This window comes from Aquarana catesbeiana, linkage group LG08 (genome assembly GCF_042186555.1).
Source record: "Aquarana catesbeiana isolate 2022-GZ linkage group LG08, ASM4218655v1, whole genome shotgun sequence".
Classification (NCBI taxonomy): domain Eukaryota; kingdom Metazoa; phylum Chordata; class Amphibia; order Anura; family Ranidae; genus Aquarana; species Aquarana catesbeiana.
The window spans coordinates 52,939,198-52,957,925 of record NC_133331.1 but is presented as its reverse complement, the minus strand read 5'-3'; the positions used below and the strand labels follow the sequence as shown (position 1 = coordinate 52,957,925).

Sequence of the window (18,728 nt, the reverse complement as noted above, 5' to 3'; positions counted from 1 at the left end):
GCCATCCTTCTGGAGAGAAAAGCAAACGAAGGCATCGTCAGGGGGAAATACTGTAATCTCTGTGAGAGGTATTAGTGTAATGATATTGTTTAATTTACATTAGCCCTTCTATTTCTGTATGTGGATGATGGCACAGATTTTTTTTATTAAAATAATTACAAAGTACCTTTCTCCTAATCGATACACAGCTGTCACATGACCCAGATCTCTCCCAGCCTGTCTGCAGGGAAACCAAAGCAGGAGGAGCTTCTTGTCCTCTGCTGTTGGTCACATGTTCAAAATAAAAAATTGGGGATACAAAATAAAAATAAATAATTAATATCAATAAATGGTTTTAATTCATCATACAAAATATACTGTATATTGGAAATTAAATCTTTATTATCTTTTGGCAATAACATGGTGTGGGCGGGTTTCTGCCATTCACCGGCTGTGTGACGCCCCTCCAGACTGTGTCTTAGAACAACAGGGAGGTGAAGCCTCCATCAATCTACATGTAATATTGCACCCCTATTGTGTTTAGCTGGTTAGTGGGCATGGAGGAGGGGGGAGGGGTGGGCTGTCATTTACCACCCACATGTGTGACTCTATAGTCACATGGGCTGCTCAGATGTGATAGGGAGGAAATGCTCAGCATAGAAACTCACTGAAAACTGAGCATGTGCAGAGCTGCCAACACTGCTCTACAAAATCCCTAACTGAATTGGGGACATGAACAGAAGGGGGAGATAGAGAGCAGCAGGATCAACCAGGTTTTTAGCAGAAGACACAAAACGAATCTTATAGTGACTGAGTGAGTATGAACAGCATGTAATACACCATTTGATAGATTTTTATGTTGTGGGTTTAGTAACACTTTAAATACCCGGACGTGTTACACTGACACATTACTAAGCATGCTGCACTTAACATGATGACAGGTCCACTTTAAGGAGCTCAGAAGGACTTCTTGTATGCTGGGTCTTGTATTCCATCAGCAGCTGGTGGGAGAGCCCTAAACCCCCCCATCACTCTAATAACAGTAATAATGGTAATAATACGGCATTGTCATTCGTCGGCGGCTCGGTCTGCGCACAATATAAAGCCGTACTTGTCCTCCTCATCGCAGAGCCAGCCACAAAGACCGGCTTTCATGGCAGAGTCCGCGTCACAGCGGGATGAAAACAATCTGCCAGCGGCATTTATTGGGACACAAATATCCCCTTCACTATCCCGGAGGCTGGAGCCAGGAGGACGGCCTCCAGGGGGAGCCGAGCGGAGGAGAACACTTCTCCGGGGAGGATTCGGGGTTTGTTATTTTGTTTTATAGAAGAGGAATTTCTGTGCCAAGAAAAGTGTGTACAGTTATCTCCCCCCCTACCAAAACGCAGGTTTAAAATAAAGCGCCATTACCACCATCACATTTCCAAAATCACTGTGATGCTTCAATACGATTTTACTGACGTTTATTTTTTAATTGAGGGTTTCGTTATTAACCACTTGCCGACCGCCATATAGCAGTTTTACTGCTACAGGGGAGCTGCTGTGCACAGGATCACTTATATATAGTGCCTTGAAAAAGTATTCACACCCCTTGACATTTTCCACTTTTTGTCATGTTACAACCAAAAACATAAATGTATTTTATTGGGATTTTATGTGATAGACCAACACAAAGTGGCACATAATTGTGAAGTGGAAGGAAAATGATAAATGGTTTTCCAAATCTTTTACAAATAAATATGTGAAAAGTGTGGTGTACATTTGTATGGCGCCCCACGGAGTCAGTACTTTGTAGAACCTCCTTTCATTGCAATTACAGCTTCAAGTCTTTTTGGGGATGTCTCTACCAGCTTTGCACATCTAGAGAGTGACATTTTGCCCATTCCTCTTTCCAAAATAGCTCAAGCTCTGTGAGATTGGATGGAGAGCGTCTGTGAACAGCAATTTTCAAGTCTTGCCACAGATTCTCAATTGGATTTAGGTCTGGACTTTGACTGGGCCATTCTAACACATGAATATGCTTTGATCTAAACCATTCCATTGTAGCTCTGGCTGTATGTTTAGGGTCGTTGTCTTGCTGGAAGGTGAACCTCCGTCCCAGTCTCAAGTCTTTTGCAGACTCCAACAGGTTTTCTTTTAAGATTGCCCTGTATTTGGCTCCATCCATCTTCCCATCAACTCTGACCAGCTTCCCTGTCCCTGCTGAAGAAAAGCATCCCCACAACATGATGCTGCCACCACCATGTTTCACGGTGGGGATGGTGTGTTCAGGGTGATGTGCAGTGTTATTTTTCCTCCACACATAGCTTCTTACTTTTAGGCCAAAAAGTTCAATTTTGGTCTCATCTGACCAGAGCACCTTCTTCCACACGTTTGCTGTGTCTCTCACATGGCTTCTCACAAACTGCAAACAGGACGTCTTATGGCTTTCTTTCAACAATGGCTTTCTTCTTGTGACTCTTCCATAAAGGCCAGATCTGTGGCGTGCACGACTAGTGTGGACAGATTCTCCCACCTGAGCTGTGGATCTCTGCAGCTCCTCCTCTTGGCTGCTTCTCTGATTAATGTTCTCCTTGCCAGGCCTGTCAGTTTAGGTGGATGGCCATGTCCATTTTTGGATGATGGATTGAACAGTGCTCCATGAGATGTTCAAAGCTTGGGATATTTTTTTATAACCTAACCCTGCTTTAAACTTCTCCACAACTTGATCCCTGACCTGTCTGGTGTGTTCTTTGGCCTTCATGATGCTGTTTGTTCACTAAGGTTCTCCAACAAACCGCTGAGGGCTTCACAGAACAGCTGTATTTATACTGAGATTAACTCACACACAGGTGGACTCTATTTACTAATTAGGTGACTTCTGAAGGCAATTGGTTCCACTAGATTTTAGTTAGGGGTTTCACAGTAAAGGGGGCAGAATACAAATGCACGCCACACTTTTCAGATATTTATTTGTAAAAAAATTGGAAAACCATTTATCATTTTACTTCCAATTCACAATTATGTGCCACTTTGTGTTGGTCTATCACATAAAATCCCAATAAAATACATTAACATTTTTGGTAGTAACATGACAAAATGTGGAAAATTTCAAGGTGGTATGAATACTCTTTCAAGGCACTGTACACGTGATCCTGCATTTCCGGGTAGGGGGCGTGAATGCGCACCGGCGGCAGCTTGCTCCCACATAGCAAGTACCACAGACTCCACCTGCCGGTCATCAGCCAACGAGGAAAAATTGCAATCTGTCTATGTAAACAAGGCAGATTGCCGTTCTGACAGGAGGGAAGGCATTGATCCTGTGTACCTGCAAAGCAGGGACTAGGATCCATGTCTTTCTCTAGTAAAAGCACCTCCCACAGTACACAAAAACACTCGTCATGCACACAGTTAACCCCTTCCCAACCAGTGTCATTAGTACAGTGACAGTGCATATATTTTTTTCACTGATAACTGTGACAGGTTCTGATGACGTCACATTGATGACAAAACGCGCCAAGATAAGACGCACAATGCGAGTAGCTGAGTCCTAGGTGGGCCTGACGTGAGATGGACCTCTCCGTGCATTGAGAGAGGGGTCGCGGACTACCACGCTGTATAACACAATCCAACCCATACCGGAGGGGCCTAGCTCCGCTGCTTGTCATCTGACATCCATCCAGCACCACTCCGGTTGCCTGCCAGTCGGTGTACCGAGCTTCACATCGGGAGATTGAGATGGCAGATCCACTGCATGAGTGTCGTTACACGAGATACTGTCCGGAAGACATCTTATCGACTGGTCGTTGGTGAGAAGACAATCGCCCAACCTTTACCCATCCTTTGTCATGGTTTCACTGGAACACTTCACATAGACATCTCTACCCTAGGAATACTTTACTGAACCTATTTTGAACACTGTGCTTATACATCTTTAGCCTTCTTCACTACAAGAAACCTATTGCTTCCCATTACACCTTATCGTATTATAGTTAATGAGCTCCTACGTACCACTGAAGACCATCAGATCTGCAACGGGGACATTACTGCTATTACTGATACAAGGGCCGTTATACTATTACTTCTAAGCCTGATTTCTCAATAGGGTAACAGTTATAGGCCGGCCAGGTTCCATCTTCTGCAGTGTGTCAGTATAATCTGTTAGCTGTATTTATCCTTTCAGGGGCTAGTATTATTTCTTTGAGGAAGTTTATATAACATACTGTTTACTTGCTAATATCTTATCTTGTGTTATTCAGAGGAATTCCTTTGCTGAGTTGGCGCTGTTGCCTAAAACTCAGCAGCTCTATTACCTCCTTTGTGACAACATTCCTTAAATATTATCAGAACATAAATACACAGAGTTATCTGATTTATTACTCTACAGTGGTACAAGGATGTCTGAACCCAGAGTGTCAGGTGGGTTGGAATGTTTACCAGGTCAAGGCAGTGCAGATGATCAAGTAATTCCAAGCAGTCCCTTGGGGGGTGTGGGGGGGTGTGCTGCATGTACAACCGCTATATGCGGCTATCTGGCAAAGGATATTCTTATGTTTGTATGGATGTCACTCTGCTTGAAGGATTTTAAATAAATTTTAAAACTTTTTTACACTATGAGCAGCATTTTCTTCTCTTCTCTGGTTTATCCTGCCAACACTCGGTCACGGGAGACCATACAAGCCCGATTGGACTCCTCTTGTCGTAAGGCAAAGAGTGTCAACGACATCTGGTGAGTAGGGACTGGTATCCCAATTTTTTGCCTCTTTGTGCTTTTTGGTACATTATTAGATATTGCGGGCTAGATGCAGCTAAAGCTATTCCTGTATTTAAGAGATTTGTCTACATAGGATTACAGATTTTTTGTCATTATTTATTCATTTGTTACATATGGACTTCATCATGGATAGTTTTTATTGAAATATCAGTAAGAAAAAAGTACAATTTTCCATCATACAAGCATAAGATAGTCAAAAATAATACATTAGTGTGGTAGAATTATGTAGAGAATCACAAAGAACCATCTAACCACAAACAGTTTAAATACAAAGTGCAACTAATTGACTGTTGCAAAGAATCTTGTACTAAAAGAAAAGTTGTCCCCAAGAGAGACATCTCAAACATAAACAAAAGGAGTGGAGAAAAGTGCAATTAGGAAATAAAAGAAAAGAAAACAATTGAAAATAAAGAGTACTGAGAAAGGAGCACACATTAGGGAATCAGTATAAAACCGATTAATAGTATATTATAAACAATCTGATAAATAGTCAATCCAGGGTTTCCAGATTTTGTAAAAATAACATTGTTTGTCCAGTAATATTGCTGAAAGACGTTCATTAATCATTAATATATATGACAATTTATTTTTAACTAATTCAATGGGAACAATGGGAGATTTCCAGGATCTGGCTATTGCAATTCTAGCAGCAGTAAAAATGAATACTATAAGTTTTCTCCTATGTGATGTTTATTTTTTTTGATTGTACACTGTCACTTTATTGTTATTTTGTAATTTGCTGGTTACACAGTAGCAAGCGCCGTTAATCACAGAGTTTTTCTCGAGTGTATCATTTATAACTGTATTAGTGTCACTGGTCCGCAAAAGGTGTCAAAAGTGTCAGTTAGTGTCCTGACTGTCCACCACAATACCCCAGTCCTGCTATAAGTCGCTGATCGCCGCCATTACTAGTAAAAACATAAATAAAAAAAAGTAAATAAATTCATCCCAATAGTTTGTAGACGCTATAACGTTTGCGCAAACCAATTAATATACACTTATTGGGATTTTTTTTTTTTTTTTTTACCAAAAATATGTAGCAGAATACATACTGGCCTAAACTGATAAAGAAATTTAATTTTTTCAATTTTTTTTACTGGATGTGTTTTATAGCACAAAAAATAAAAAATGCAGAGGTGATCAAATACCACCGAACGAAAGCTCTATTTGTGGGGAAAAAAAGGACATCAATTTTATTTGGGTACAACGTCGCACGACCGCGCAACTATCAGTTAAAGTAACGCAGTGCCTTATCGCAAAAAATGGCCTGGTCAGGAAGTAAATCTTCCGGAGCTCAAGTGGTTAAAGAAGAATATTATTTTTGGGGTTTCATTCAACAGGAAAAGGTTAAAACCACAAATACAAAACAAGACGGTTTCAGTGCGGCTTACAGTGCAAGAAGAATATGAGAGTGCTACCTTCAATCCACTTGTCACAAATAAAGTTGATAGAAACTTCCAACATAACCTTGAAGTAGGGCGCTCAACCTGTGGCCCTCCAACTGCTGCAGAACTACAAGTCCCACCATGCCTTTGGGAGTCATGCTTATAGCAATCAGCGGCTTTCCATGCCTCATGGGACTTGTAATTCCGCAACAGCTGCAGGGCCACAGCTTGAGCACCCATTACTGTACAATGTACTATATAGCAGTGGTCTCCAAACTGCGGCCCGGGGGCCGGATATGGCCCTTTGCTTGACTTTTTTGGCCCTTGGAGCACTCTTCCTTCCACTGACACCAGTGATGGGGCACTATTCCTCCCATTGACACCAATGATGGGGCACCATTCCTCCCATTGACACCAATGATGGGGAACCATTCCTCCTATTGACACCAATGATGGGGCACTATTCCTCCCACTGACACCAATGATGGGGCACTATTCCTCCCACTGACACCAATAATGGGGTACTGTTCCTTCCACTGACACCAATAATGGGGTACTGTTCCTTCCACTGACACCGATGATGGGGCAGTACAGCCTCTCTCAAGTCAAGTTATATGAAAGCTGTATTAACCACTTCCAGTCCTGGCCAATTCTGACATTCCTCTCCTACATGTAAAAAACATCTTTTTTTTTTGCTAGAAAACTACTTATAACTCACAAACATTATATATATATTTTTTAGGCCCTAGAGAAAAAAAATGGTGGGTGTTGCATATTTTTATGTCACCCAATATTTACACAGCGACTTTTCAAATGCAATTTTTTTTGGAAAAAATACAATTTAATGAATTGTAATGCACAAAAACACAATATAATACCCAACTGTTTGGTAAAATATAAAAGATGATGTTAGGGCGAGTAAAAAGACACCCAACATGTCACGCTTTAAAACTGCGCCGTCAGTTAATACCACTACACATGGGGTAGCCTTTTTGCATTTTGTATTTGCATGTGATTATGCTCACATTTTGTTATCTCTTTTTGGTAGCCTCTGTCTGTTTTTGTGTTTGTTTATGTGTGCTTTGTATATAAAAACAAACAAAAAAATAAATAAATAAAACTTTCAATAAAAAATTATTGGAAAAAAAAAATTGTGTACGACTGTGGAACGGCGCAAAATTACAGTACTTAAAAATCTCCATAGGCAACACTTTAAACACCATTAGGCTGGGTTCACACTATTGCGAATTGGCAGGGCGCTTTAAAAAATGTTTTTTTAATTAACATTTTTTTTATTTTATTTTACATTTTATTTTACATTTTACCTTTTTTTTAAATTTTTGTAATCCACTTTGTTGCTATTACAAGGGATGAACACCTTTCCTTGTAAAAGCACGGTTGTGACAGGTCCTCTTTATGGCGAGATCTGGGGTCTATTCCTTCAATGCAGCCGATCGGACTCAGATTGGTCTAATCGGATGCTTTACTGGCCATTATCGGCCTGGTAAACAAAGTACTGAAACCGCAAGTGATGGAATGCTCGTCGCTTCCGATTTCTGACTTCACACAGTGCGAGGAACAACGTCAGTTCCTCTCACTGTGTGCCCAGAGCCGATGGTCACTCTGACAGAGCTCCAACATTTCTCTGTGGAGAGAGGAGAACCTTCCAGAATAACAACCATCTCTGCAGCACTCCACCAATCAGGTCTGTATGGTAGAGTGACCAGACGGAAGCCACTCCTTAGTAAAAGGCACATGACAGCCTGTCTAGAGTTTGCCAAAAGACACCTGAAGGACTCTCAGACCATGAGAAACAACATTCTCTGTTCTGATGAAACAAAGATTCAACTCTTTGGCCTGAACAGCAAGCGTCATATCTGAAGAAAACCAGGAACCGCTCATCACCTGGCCAATGCTACCCCTACCGTGAAGCATGGTAGTGGCGGCATCCTGCTGTGGGGATGTTTTTCAGTAGCAGGAAATTGGAGACTAGTCAGGATCGAGGGAAAGATTAATGCAGCAATGTACAGAGACATCCTTGATGAAAACCTACTCCAGAGCGCTCTGGACCTCAGACTGGGGCGAAGATTCATCTTCCAACCGGACAACGACCCTAAGCACACAGCCAAGATAACAAAGGAGTGTCTACGGGACAACTCTGAATCAGGGGCGGATCCAGAGTCTAGTCTCGGGAGGGGCACTGCCAGAAAATATATTTTTTTGGGGTACATCTATCGGGGAAATGGCTGGTGTTGGCGCTTCAATCATCACGGCACCATGGTTGTTATGGTGTCAGGATGATTGAAGCGCATTATTATTATTATTACATTGTTATAAAAAATTAAATAGTTTAACTCACCATAATGCAGAATCAGTGGGAGCCCCGAGTGTGTCACTTGCCACGTCACCTGTCACCAGATGCATATTGTCACTTGCCACATCGCCTGCCACATGTTGCGGATTGTCAATTGCCACGTCGCCTGTCACCAGATGCAGATTGTCACTTGCCACGTTGCGGATTGTCACTTGCCATGTCACTTGCCACGTCGCCTGCCACATGTTGCGGACTGTCACTTGCCACGTCACCTGTCACCAGATGCAGATTGTCACTTGCCACGTTGCCTGCCACATGTTGCGGATTGTCACTTGCCACGTTGCCTGTCACCAGATGCAGATTGTCACTTGCCACGTTGCCTGCCACATGTTGCGGATTGTCACTTGCCACGTCGCCTGTCACCAGATGCAGATTGTCACTTGCCACGTCGCCTGCCACGTTGCGGATTGTCACTTGCATGTCACTTGCCACGTCGCCTGCCACATGTTGCAGATTGTCACTTGCCATGTCGCCTGTCACCAGATGCAGATTGTCACTTACCACCTGCTAAGGTGGTCTCTTGTGTCCCAGAGACAGGCAGCAGAGAGATGATGTAATCTCTCTGCTGCCGCAGCTGCCTGCATGATGGGGGGGAACTGCAGGGATGCAGGGCGGGCGGTGAGAGATGATGTCATCTCTCTGCTCCCCCGCCCGCCTGCTCCCTGATTGGCCACACATGTCAGCGGTGCTCTGTCACCTATGGAGCCGCCCGGCGGCTCTTTTACTCACAGAGCCGCCCGGCGGCTCTCTCACAGTGACACTCACCTGCATTTCTCGGAGGGGGCAATTGCCCCGTTGCCCCCCCTGGATCCGCCCCTGCTCTGAATGTCCTTGAGTGGCCCAGCAAGATCCCAAACTTGGACCCGATTGAACATCTCTGGAGAGATCTGAAAATGGCTGTACACAGACGCTCCCCATCCAATCTGATGGAGATTGAGAGGTCCTGCAATGAAGAATGAGAGAAACTGCCCAAAAATAGGTGTGCCAAGCTTGTAGCATCAAAAAGACTGGAGGCTGTAATTGGTGCCAAAGGAGCTTCACCAACGTATTGAGCAAAGGCTGTGAATACTTATGTACATGGGATTTTTTCATTTATTATTTTTAATAAATTTGCACAAATTTCAAACAAACTTCTTTCACGCTGTCATTATGGGGTGTTTGTAGAATTTTGAAGAAAATAATGATTTTTTTTCATTTTGGATAAGGCTGTAACACAAAATATGGAAAAAGTGAATTGCTGTGAATACTTTCCGGATGCACGGTATACCGGAATTTTTTATTTATTTCTTGTTTTATACTAGTAATGGCGGCAATCAGCGACTTCTAGTGGGACTGCGATAGTTCAGCGAGCAATCTGACACTATCTCACGCTGGGGGGGAGGGGGAACTAACTGCCGCTGAGATCACCAGGGACGCTAATATAGTAATCAGTGCTAATAACATGCACTGTCACTGTACTGACACTGGCTGGGAAGGAGTTAACATCTAGGGGCAATCAAGGGGTTAATTGTGTGCCTAGCAATGTTTAGTGTGTGTATTATGTGCTGATTTTTACTACAGGAAATAAAACAAAGCAATCGTTCCCTTTGTTCAGAGCCCTGTGTTGATCATCAACACAGGGCTCTGGGCTGTGATTGGACAAAGCCGATCAGCAGATCCCGGCCATAAATCATTGCTGAGAAAACGCCCGCTGGGTCAAATCACAGGGGAGTAGGCAGGCCGGGGGGCGCGTGCCCGAAACCAGGCAATGACATATGGGTTGGAGCCGCCCCGTCTTAGTAAATGTACTGCAGAGGGGCGGCAAGTGGTTCATTTGTGTCTTTTATATCTGCCTGGAATTATCCTTTTAGGACGCTTGTCACCAGCAGAGGTGTCTCCACTGGAACATTTCCCCTCCATTCCTGTTCTGGTGACAAATTGTCGGATTTCCCATTGCTTTCTGTGTCCGTGACAAGGGTCAGCAGGACAAATAGAGAGGCTGAATCTCCCCAGCGGGGACACCAATAAAAACCTGGGAGAGGCTCTAATCCTCCCACACTCTGTCCAAGACTAAAACATTTTAGCTCTAGTTCTAAGTCAAACCTTCACCTGCCAGTTTTTGGACCGTTTCCTGTTTTATTGTTCCTGATGAACACATGCCAAAACTAAAAGCAGAAGTACACAAGAGAGCATACAGTCATAGATACATATATGCAATAAAATAAACTCCTTTTGTCTAAGTTTTTGACTGTGCTCACAAATGTCTGACACAGATCAGCCACTGCTGCAGCCTCTCATCTTTCGCCTTGATACAATGTTGCAGTCTGAGTTGGGGTAATGTTGGGGACTGAGGACACGCTTCCTCCTGCCTGCAGCAGACTGATGATGTCATCTCAGCCTAGGGACTAAGTCATTGACTAGAGGTCAAGGACGACTTTTTATTGATAAAAGATGGGGTTTTTTCTAAAGATAACACAGTTACTGTATATTGGGAGGTGTCAGGGATTTACTCATGTAAAGTTGTTGACAGGTCCACTTTAAATCCTTTGCCATAGGAGGTGGTCACATGGCATTCATTGTGTTACCATTGTATTGTATGGTGCCAATAATGCATGTTGCCACACCATGCCACGGTGCAGAGATGTGATCTGGCCAAGAAAACATCTTTTCATGATGTCAGCAGTGGGGAGGATATATTTGCTCATTATATACTCTGTGCTTCCTTAGTAGTGATGAACAATGATTGCATTAACCACTCCCTTCTCTCTTAATGCGAGTCTGCTGCTTTCGCCCTACCTTCCCTCATTAACATGCCAATGATATTTTTAAATAAAATCTTTTTGGTTTCATTACATATTTTATTTTGAATCCAGTGATGTCATCCCTGGGCCTTTGCGCTTCTCTATGCAAAGCAGGCAGACCATGGCTGGTGGGAGGAGCCAACAGGGGGATGTACATCAATTCCTTAAAACATCCCAGCGCCCCACCTCAGTACTCCTCTCAAGACTCCATAGCCCGGAGACAAGAAGTGGGCCGGCACTTGGGAGGAGTTATGCAAATATCACAATGTCTTGATGGGTGGATGTCAGTCTGCAGGAGTGGGCGTTCCTAGGCGGGCTGCAGACTGGCCTAGGTAACGCCCACATGCGATGCTGAGCGTCCATTGAACTGAAATCCAATCCAATAAAAGGGGTGGGCCAGGGACAGTAATACAGGGGAGGAAAGGGCTGGATGATGCTGGACAATGCTGGCCGTCCTCCAGCCAGGAAATGCGGCAGGCTCTATCTGACTTACTAAAAACACAGTCACTTTCAGCCTAGCTCTGAGGAAGGGGGTGCGCCCCCTGAAACGCGTTAGCTGTACCCAGTGTTCTGTGCATGTCCATGCATTGTTTTTCTGGCCTTTTGTCAGTTGCATTTTGTGAGTACTCACTTTTATATAAAAATGTCTTATTATTAAATTATCTTTGGTAATGCACTAGGTGTGCCCACCTTCCATTTCTGTTTTTCTTGTAGTTTCTATCTGACTTGCTGCAGCTTCTAATGCACAATGTGAGAAGCTCACAGTGTGCAGTGAAATCAGAGTAAGCCGTTTCAGTACAAGAGAGGATCCGTACAACTGGGAAGGCCAGTGTTCAGATGTAATGATTATATGAGATTCTACTTTTACTAGGTATACAGGATCTGGGCCGTACACACCAGTCAGCTTTAAACAAAGACATGAACGTGATCACTACAAAATCCGCAACACCGATCGTCTCTGCAAACAGGAAGCTGCCAGATGAAAGGAGAAGGGAGTTCTCAATGACGAGCCTCCAAGGTGGAACAAAAACCTTCACAGGAGGAAGAGAAACGCGGATAATACGTCCGTCCTCCATCGCGGTGAGCCGAGGCGCAGAGACAAACACGACTTCATACCGCACGGTGTATTCCCCCCCCCCCCGACACCGACCATGATACAATCACCACAATCCACACCACTTCTATCACCTGTCATCATCCAACATCTTCATCCATCATCCACTAATAATGGTCCTGTAATCTAGGACCACTTCACACCATAGAAACACAGTGCGGATGCATTCCGGATGCTTTTCTGCACGCGCGTTTGTTTGACATGTTTTTGATGCGTTCCAGTGTGTTTTTGATGCGTTTTTGATGCAGTCCAGTGCCTCCCCCCCTCTTTTTTCTTAACCGTAAGGCTGCATTCACACTTGCATTTTGAATCGCAGGCAGATTTGCCACGATTCTGCCCACGAATTGAAAGCGCCGATGTGTGAATGACCAATCGCAGGACTCCCATTTGAGATGCCATTCATTTGAATGACACCTCAAATCGCAGTGCGGGTCTGCCGCCATTGTCTCGCGATAAATCGCACTGCAATCGTGGCAACCAGCATCGCGGGAAGCATGTCACCCCAAAAAAGTTCAGGAGCTACTTTTTGGGCGACATGCTTCCCAAGGTTGCTGCGATTTGTCATTCATGCACTGGCACTTTCAAATTGCGGGCATTTTTGCGGCAAATCTGCCTGCGATTCAAAGCACTGAACTAAGGCTATTGCCGAAACGCGTCAGCTTTATTGTTTTATTGTCACTCTGATGTACCAATAAACGTCACTTCAAGGATTACAGTTTTGCCGGCTCTCCTTATTACTATCAAAGCACTGAAGTGTGAATGCAGCCTTAAGGGCGTGTGTATTCCAGTGCGTTTTTGATACGTTGAGGCGCGTTCCAGTGCGTTTTTGATGTGTTTTACAGCGTTCCAGTACAGTCCAGTGCAGAAAAAATGCAGCATGTTCTACTTTTTTTTCTGGAACTAGAACACGCTGCAACTAAGCGCACTGGTGTGAACTATGCCATTGGAAATCATATACTGTAACCTACTTTCCATGCGTTTTTTATGCAAAAAAAAAACAAAACGCATTGGACTGCATGTGGCATGAACTGGCCCTTAAAAGTGGTTGTAAAGGCTGAAGGCTTTTTACCTTTATGCATTCTATGCATGAAGATAAAAAACCTTCTGTGTGCAGGAGCCCCCCAGTCTCCTTAAAAGGGACACCAACAGCAACATAAACCTGACAGGAGTTCTAATCCCTCTCCACTCTATCCAAACTAATAAAAAAAAAGTTTTGCCTTTAGTTATACTTTAAGCTTGGCTGAAAAAGAGCAACCCATTTTTTTTTTTTTTTTTGTCATCTGTGTCCCATTGGGGAGATTTCCCTTCACTTCCTGTCCCGTAGTCAAACAGGAAGTGAGAGGAAATCCCTTCAAAGTGAGGCAATCCCTGGTAACACCAAACTAGTGTCCCCGTTGAAAGATTTCCCCTCTAATCCTGTTCTGGGGACAACAGATTTTCTTTCCCTTATAGTAATAAAGCTAAAGAGAAATAGAGAGGGTGAATATCCCGAATGGGGTCACAGACAGCAATAAACAAAAACTTATAGCAATAAAAAAGTAATACAAAGCAGTGTAGGGCTACCCAAAAAAAATACATAAATCTCACACATATGAAATCTCATAATGGAAATGTTTATTAGTGTAAGATGCAAAACACATTTAATCCCGAAACATAAATAATGTGATAATCCATTATGGTAAAATAAGTGTCAAAACCAGATAAAGCAAGACCAAGGTGCAAATATGGTGCAGTCTCGCGTATAAGGCGGCATACTAAACTAATAACACTGAGATCCCATAGATGGATCCCTACACTGTGTATTAGCTCCGGCACTGAAAGCGTGATGACGTCATTGGTGTGTGACTCTGCCCCCCCTATACGCGTTACGTCCGATCAGTCAGAACTGCTTTAGTAAGATACGCCTTATTATAAGTGAGAAATATTCCTTTCTTTGTGAGCGTTTATATTCCTATATTTAATTTTAAATAAACCATCAGTGAGCACTATGTGTTCCCTTCTTTCTTTTTCATGCAGTAGGTCTAACCAGATGGCACGAGTTGGAGAGAAACATAGGTGAAGTGAAAGAGACCAGTTGACTATCACTGACATCCCTGTTGGGGGAAAGCGCTGTGATGACCTTCTGTATTACTGAGGTCAGAACTTGGAGGTGAGAAGATGTCACCTGGTGGAGTGTCACTGGTATTGCACAATTGGAATCATGGAAAGAAGATTTTGGATCATTCACTTTATTTGGGTTCTGTATATCTGATTTTGACACTTCTTTTACCAATAGTGCATTATCACATTTTTTATGTTTCATGGATTGATTGTGTTTTGCATGTTACACTACTTCTTCCCATACTGGTGCCATCTCTTCCCCCAGATAAGTGACCGACACACACACACACCCGGCCATCCACATGATGTATAAAAGAGAAAAATTAGATTCTTTAGACCAGGCGACCTTCTTCCATTGCTCCCTGGTCCAGTTCTGATGCTCATGTGCCCATTGTAGGTGCTTTTGGCTGTGAACATGGGTCAGCGTGGACACCCTGACCACAGCTACAAAGCCCCATACACAACAAAATGTCCATTTTTTTCTGCTTTCAACCAATCAACTTCAGGGACAACATGTTCACTTGCTGCCTTATTCCACTGACTTTTAGATGTCATTGTGTAGTGATAATGAATGTTATTCACCTTATCTGTCAGTGGTCATAATGTTATGGCTGATTGGTGTAAATGTAAAATACATGTGCATTCTCTGCTGCTAGGAACAATTCAGCTAAGAAAACTATCTTTAGTATCCCTTTAAATTAAGCTGATATTTTCTCTAGAAGTAAATAATTCGTCCCTGGCAGACCAGTGTCCTTCACTGATGCTCCAAATAACACTGACAGCCCTGAGCTCTGTTTGGTGACTTGTGAACACAATTTAAAAAAACCCTGTACAATATCACAGCACAGACCTGGCACAATGACATGTATCATTGGGAAATGAACATACACTATATTGTCAAAAGTATTGGGACACCTGCCTTTACACGCATTTTAATGGCATCCCAGTCTTAGTCCATAGGGTTCAATATTGAGTTGGTCCTCCCTTTGCAGCTATAACAGCTTCAACTCTTCTGGGAAGGCTGTCCACAAGGTTTAGGAGTGTGTCTATGGGAATGTTTGACCATTCTTCCAGAAGTGCATTTGTGAGGTCAGGCACTGATGTTGGGCGAGAAGGCCTGGCTTGCAGTCTCCACTCTAATTCATCCCAAAGGTGTTCTATCGGGTTAAGGTCAGGACTCTGTTCATGCCATTTAAGTTCCTCCACCCCAAACTCACTCATGTTATGGACCTTGCTTTGTGCACTGGTCCAAGTAATTTGGTGGAGGGGGGGGGGGGGATTATAGTGCGAGCAAGTTTTTCAGGGGTTGTGCTTGGCCCATTAGTTCCAGTGAAAGGAACTTTTAAGGCATCAGCATACCAAGACATTTTGGACAATTTCAAGCTCTCAAATTTGTAGAAACAGTTTGGGGATGGCCCCTCCCTGTTCCAACATGGCTGCGCACCAGTACACAAAGTCCATAAAGACATGGATGAGCGAGTTTGGGGTGGAGGAACTTGAATGGCCTGCACAGAGTCCTGACCTCAGCCCGATAGAACACCTTTGGGATGAATTAAAGTGGAGACTGCGGGCAAGGCCTTCACGTCACCTGACCTCTGGAAGAATGGTCAAACATTCCCATAGACACACTCCTAAACCTTGTGGACAGCCTTCCCAGAAGAGTTGAAGCTCTTATAGTTGCAAAGGAAGGGCCAATTCAATATTAATATCAAGTTTGTGTGCGTGTAAAGGCAGACGTACCAATACTTTTGACAATATAGTGCATGTGAACACCGCTGACTTTGCCCAAAGTCACCTATCAACTTCTACAAGATTCTGTTTGTGATAATATAAACCCGGCCCATACATCGTAGAGAACAATTACAGTGTACGTGAATTTCTCTTATTTGCTCCCTTTGTGGTCTGTTAAATATCTCGTTAAAGGTGTTCTGTTATATATCTGTTTGAGAAGTGCAAAAAAAATACCCATTGATCTTGTTGAGCCGATAACTTCCTGTGCTCTTTGCCTGTGCTGCTATCAGTTACAATGTTTCCAGCTCTCTCTGAGCTCCACAAAACACCTCCCATGTTATGGAGATGAGGAGAGGTGTTCTGTAGTCCTAGGACACTGTCTTATGCCACGTACACACGATCAGAAATTCCGTCAGAAAAAACTTTTTTCCGATGGAATTCCGCTCAAGCTTGCCTTGCATACACACGGTCATACAAAAGTTCTCTGAACTTTCGACCATCAAGAACGCAGTGACGTACAACACTATGACAAGCCGAGAAAATGAAGTTCAATGCTTCTGAGCATGCATCGAATTGTTTCCAAGCATGCGTGATTTTTTGCGCGTCTGAATTGCATACAAACGCATTTTTGGATAAGAACTTTTTCCGACGGAAAATAGAGAACCTGCTCTCAATCTTTTGCTGCAAAAGTCCGATGGAGCATACACACGGTCGGAATTTCTGACCAAAAGCTCACATCTGACTTTTGTTGGCAGAATTTCTGATCATGTGTATGGGGCATTAGGGTGAACACACTGCTTCCCCTGGGACAGAAAGCATGGCACTGGCTACAGGATCACCTGGTGAAAATAAAGAGGAAAAATACCTGAAGATGATCCTATTATAAAAGAGGTAACATTGTTACCTAGTGTCAATAATTTAATGCACATAACCTCATTTTCATAAACAATATTTAAACTAAACAAAAAAAGTCAATGTTGAGTCCAGAGGAGAGACCTCAGACATCAGAGATTTATCACATACAAAGTAAAAAATTAAGTACCGTTAACGGATGCATCATAGGGTTCAGCCTCCTCATAGTACCCCTCCGGAGATTCGGCCTTGACTGCAGACACCTGTACTCTCTCCTGGACCTGTGACGGAAACACAATAGAACTTGTCATTCACTATGTCAGCTGCACATTAACACCATTCTCCAGTCTTAGTATCCTGACAGAAATTCATGCCTCTCTATTACATCATCCTTCAAGGACAACTCCACTCAGTCCTGCAAAGCGAGTCATTGGTAGAATTCTGTGCAAAGTAGGGTACAAAGTAGAGTACAGCAGACATTTGTTTGGCCACACATGGGTAGATATGTTCCCAACTTCCCAAAAATAACAGGAAGGGATATTGAATATCTAGCCCTCTTTGTATGACCTCTCCAGCATTTAAAAAGCACCACAGTCCTCATCTTATGGCGACGGTAATATACTTGTAACTCTTCACTTTTCTCCTTAGAACTGCAATGTAAAGACCTGCTCTAAGGAAGATATCGCTAGGGTGATAATGGGTGCTGTGGCATGACTGAGGCACCCATTACTGCTCCTTTATCTAAAATTCAGCAGATATAATCTGGAGTAGCAGTGCATAACAACCAATCAGCATGTTCACTTATGAAAGATAGAAGCTGATTGATTGCCATGGACAGCTGCTTCAGATGCCAAATTCTCCTGTTTAATTGTCATTGCCAACAATTACAAGCCATTTAATTGAATGGGCTCCCTGGTGCACTAAATTGCACCAAAAAAAGGCGCATCTACCCTTATCGAAAGGCAGTATATCACAATGCAAAGTAGTGCGTTTCTATGTGTTGGGGTGCCCTTAATAATGAATGGCTCTGCAGCACTTCACTAAGCACCATGTATATTTCTGTGCATTGTGGAAAAACATGCCTGAGTGACTCATTACTGCTCCTAGTTATGATTAGCCTTAAATATTTTACTGAACTGCTATAAGATTGCCACATTCATCAATCACCTCTGCGGACACGTGGAAGCTGCACAGAAGCCCTGATTCCTGTTTAAAAAATAAGTTCTAGGCCCCTCCTATCAGGACCTTTTATAGGGCTTGTGCCTGTTGAATGCATGTCAAACACGTCAGCAAAGTCCCATAGGATTTTACTTAAGCTGTACCAGTTCAGAAGCTGTGTTTGACCAGCTTTGCGTTGCGCCCCATTTCTTTAGATGCAGTGTGTTCTATTGACAGCAGGCAAAGGCAAGTCAAACACAGCATTTCCTTATCAAATTCCTTATGAAAATTTCGATTTTTCTGGTTCTATTTTTTGTATTAAGAAAATAAGTTACATTGTCCAAAATACAAATGATGTAAAAAGTCATTCACAATCCAGAAAATTCTGAAATATAGTATATATCACTGTACTAGAATAATGTATTCCTAGGTAGTCGGTTGATTTCTGAATTGTGGAGTATTAGAACATTATATTCTTTTTCCTGAAGTGAGTAAAATT

The 18,728-nt window shown here is 43.0% G+C and overlaps 1 protein-coding gene across 5 annotated transcripts in view; it reads right to left on the bottom strand.

Annotated features, from left to right (window-relative positions):
- Positions 1-18,728, bottom strand: part of AFAP1L2 (actin filament associated protein 1 like 2) — a 195,598-nt gene that overhangs the window by 53,007 nt on the left and 123,863 nt on the right. For all 5 annotated transcript variants that reach the window (XM_073595844.1, XM_073595847.1, XM_073595845.1 and 2 more), the window contains exon 5: positions 17,262-17,352. In XM_073595844.1, the coding sequence (XP_073451945.1) occupies positions 17,262-17,352 (91 nt within the window). The remainder of the gene's footprint in view (positions 1-17,261; positions 17,353-18,728) is intronic.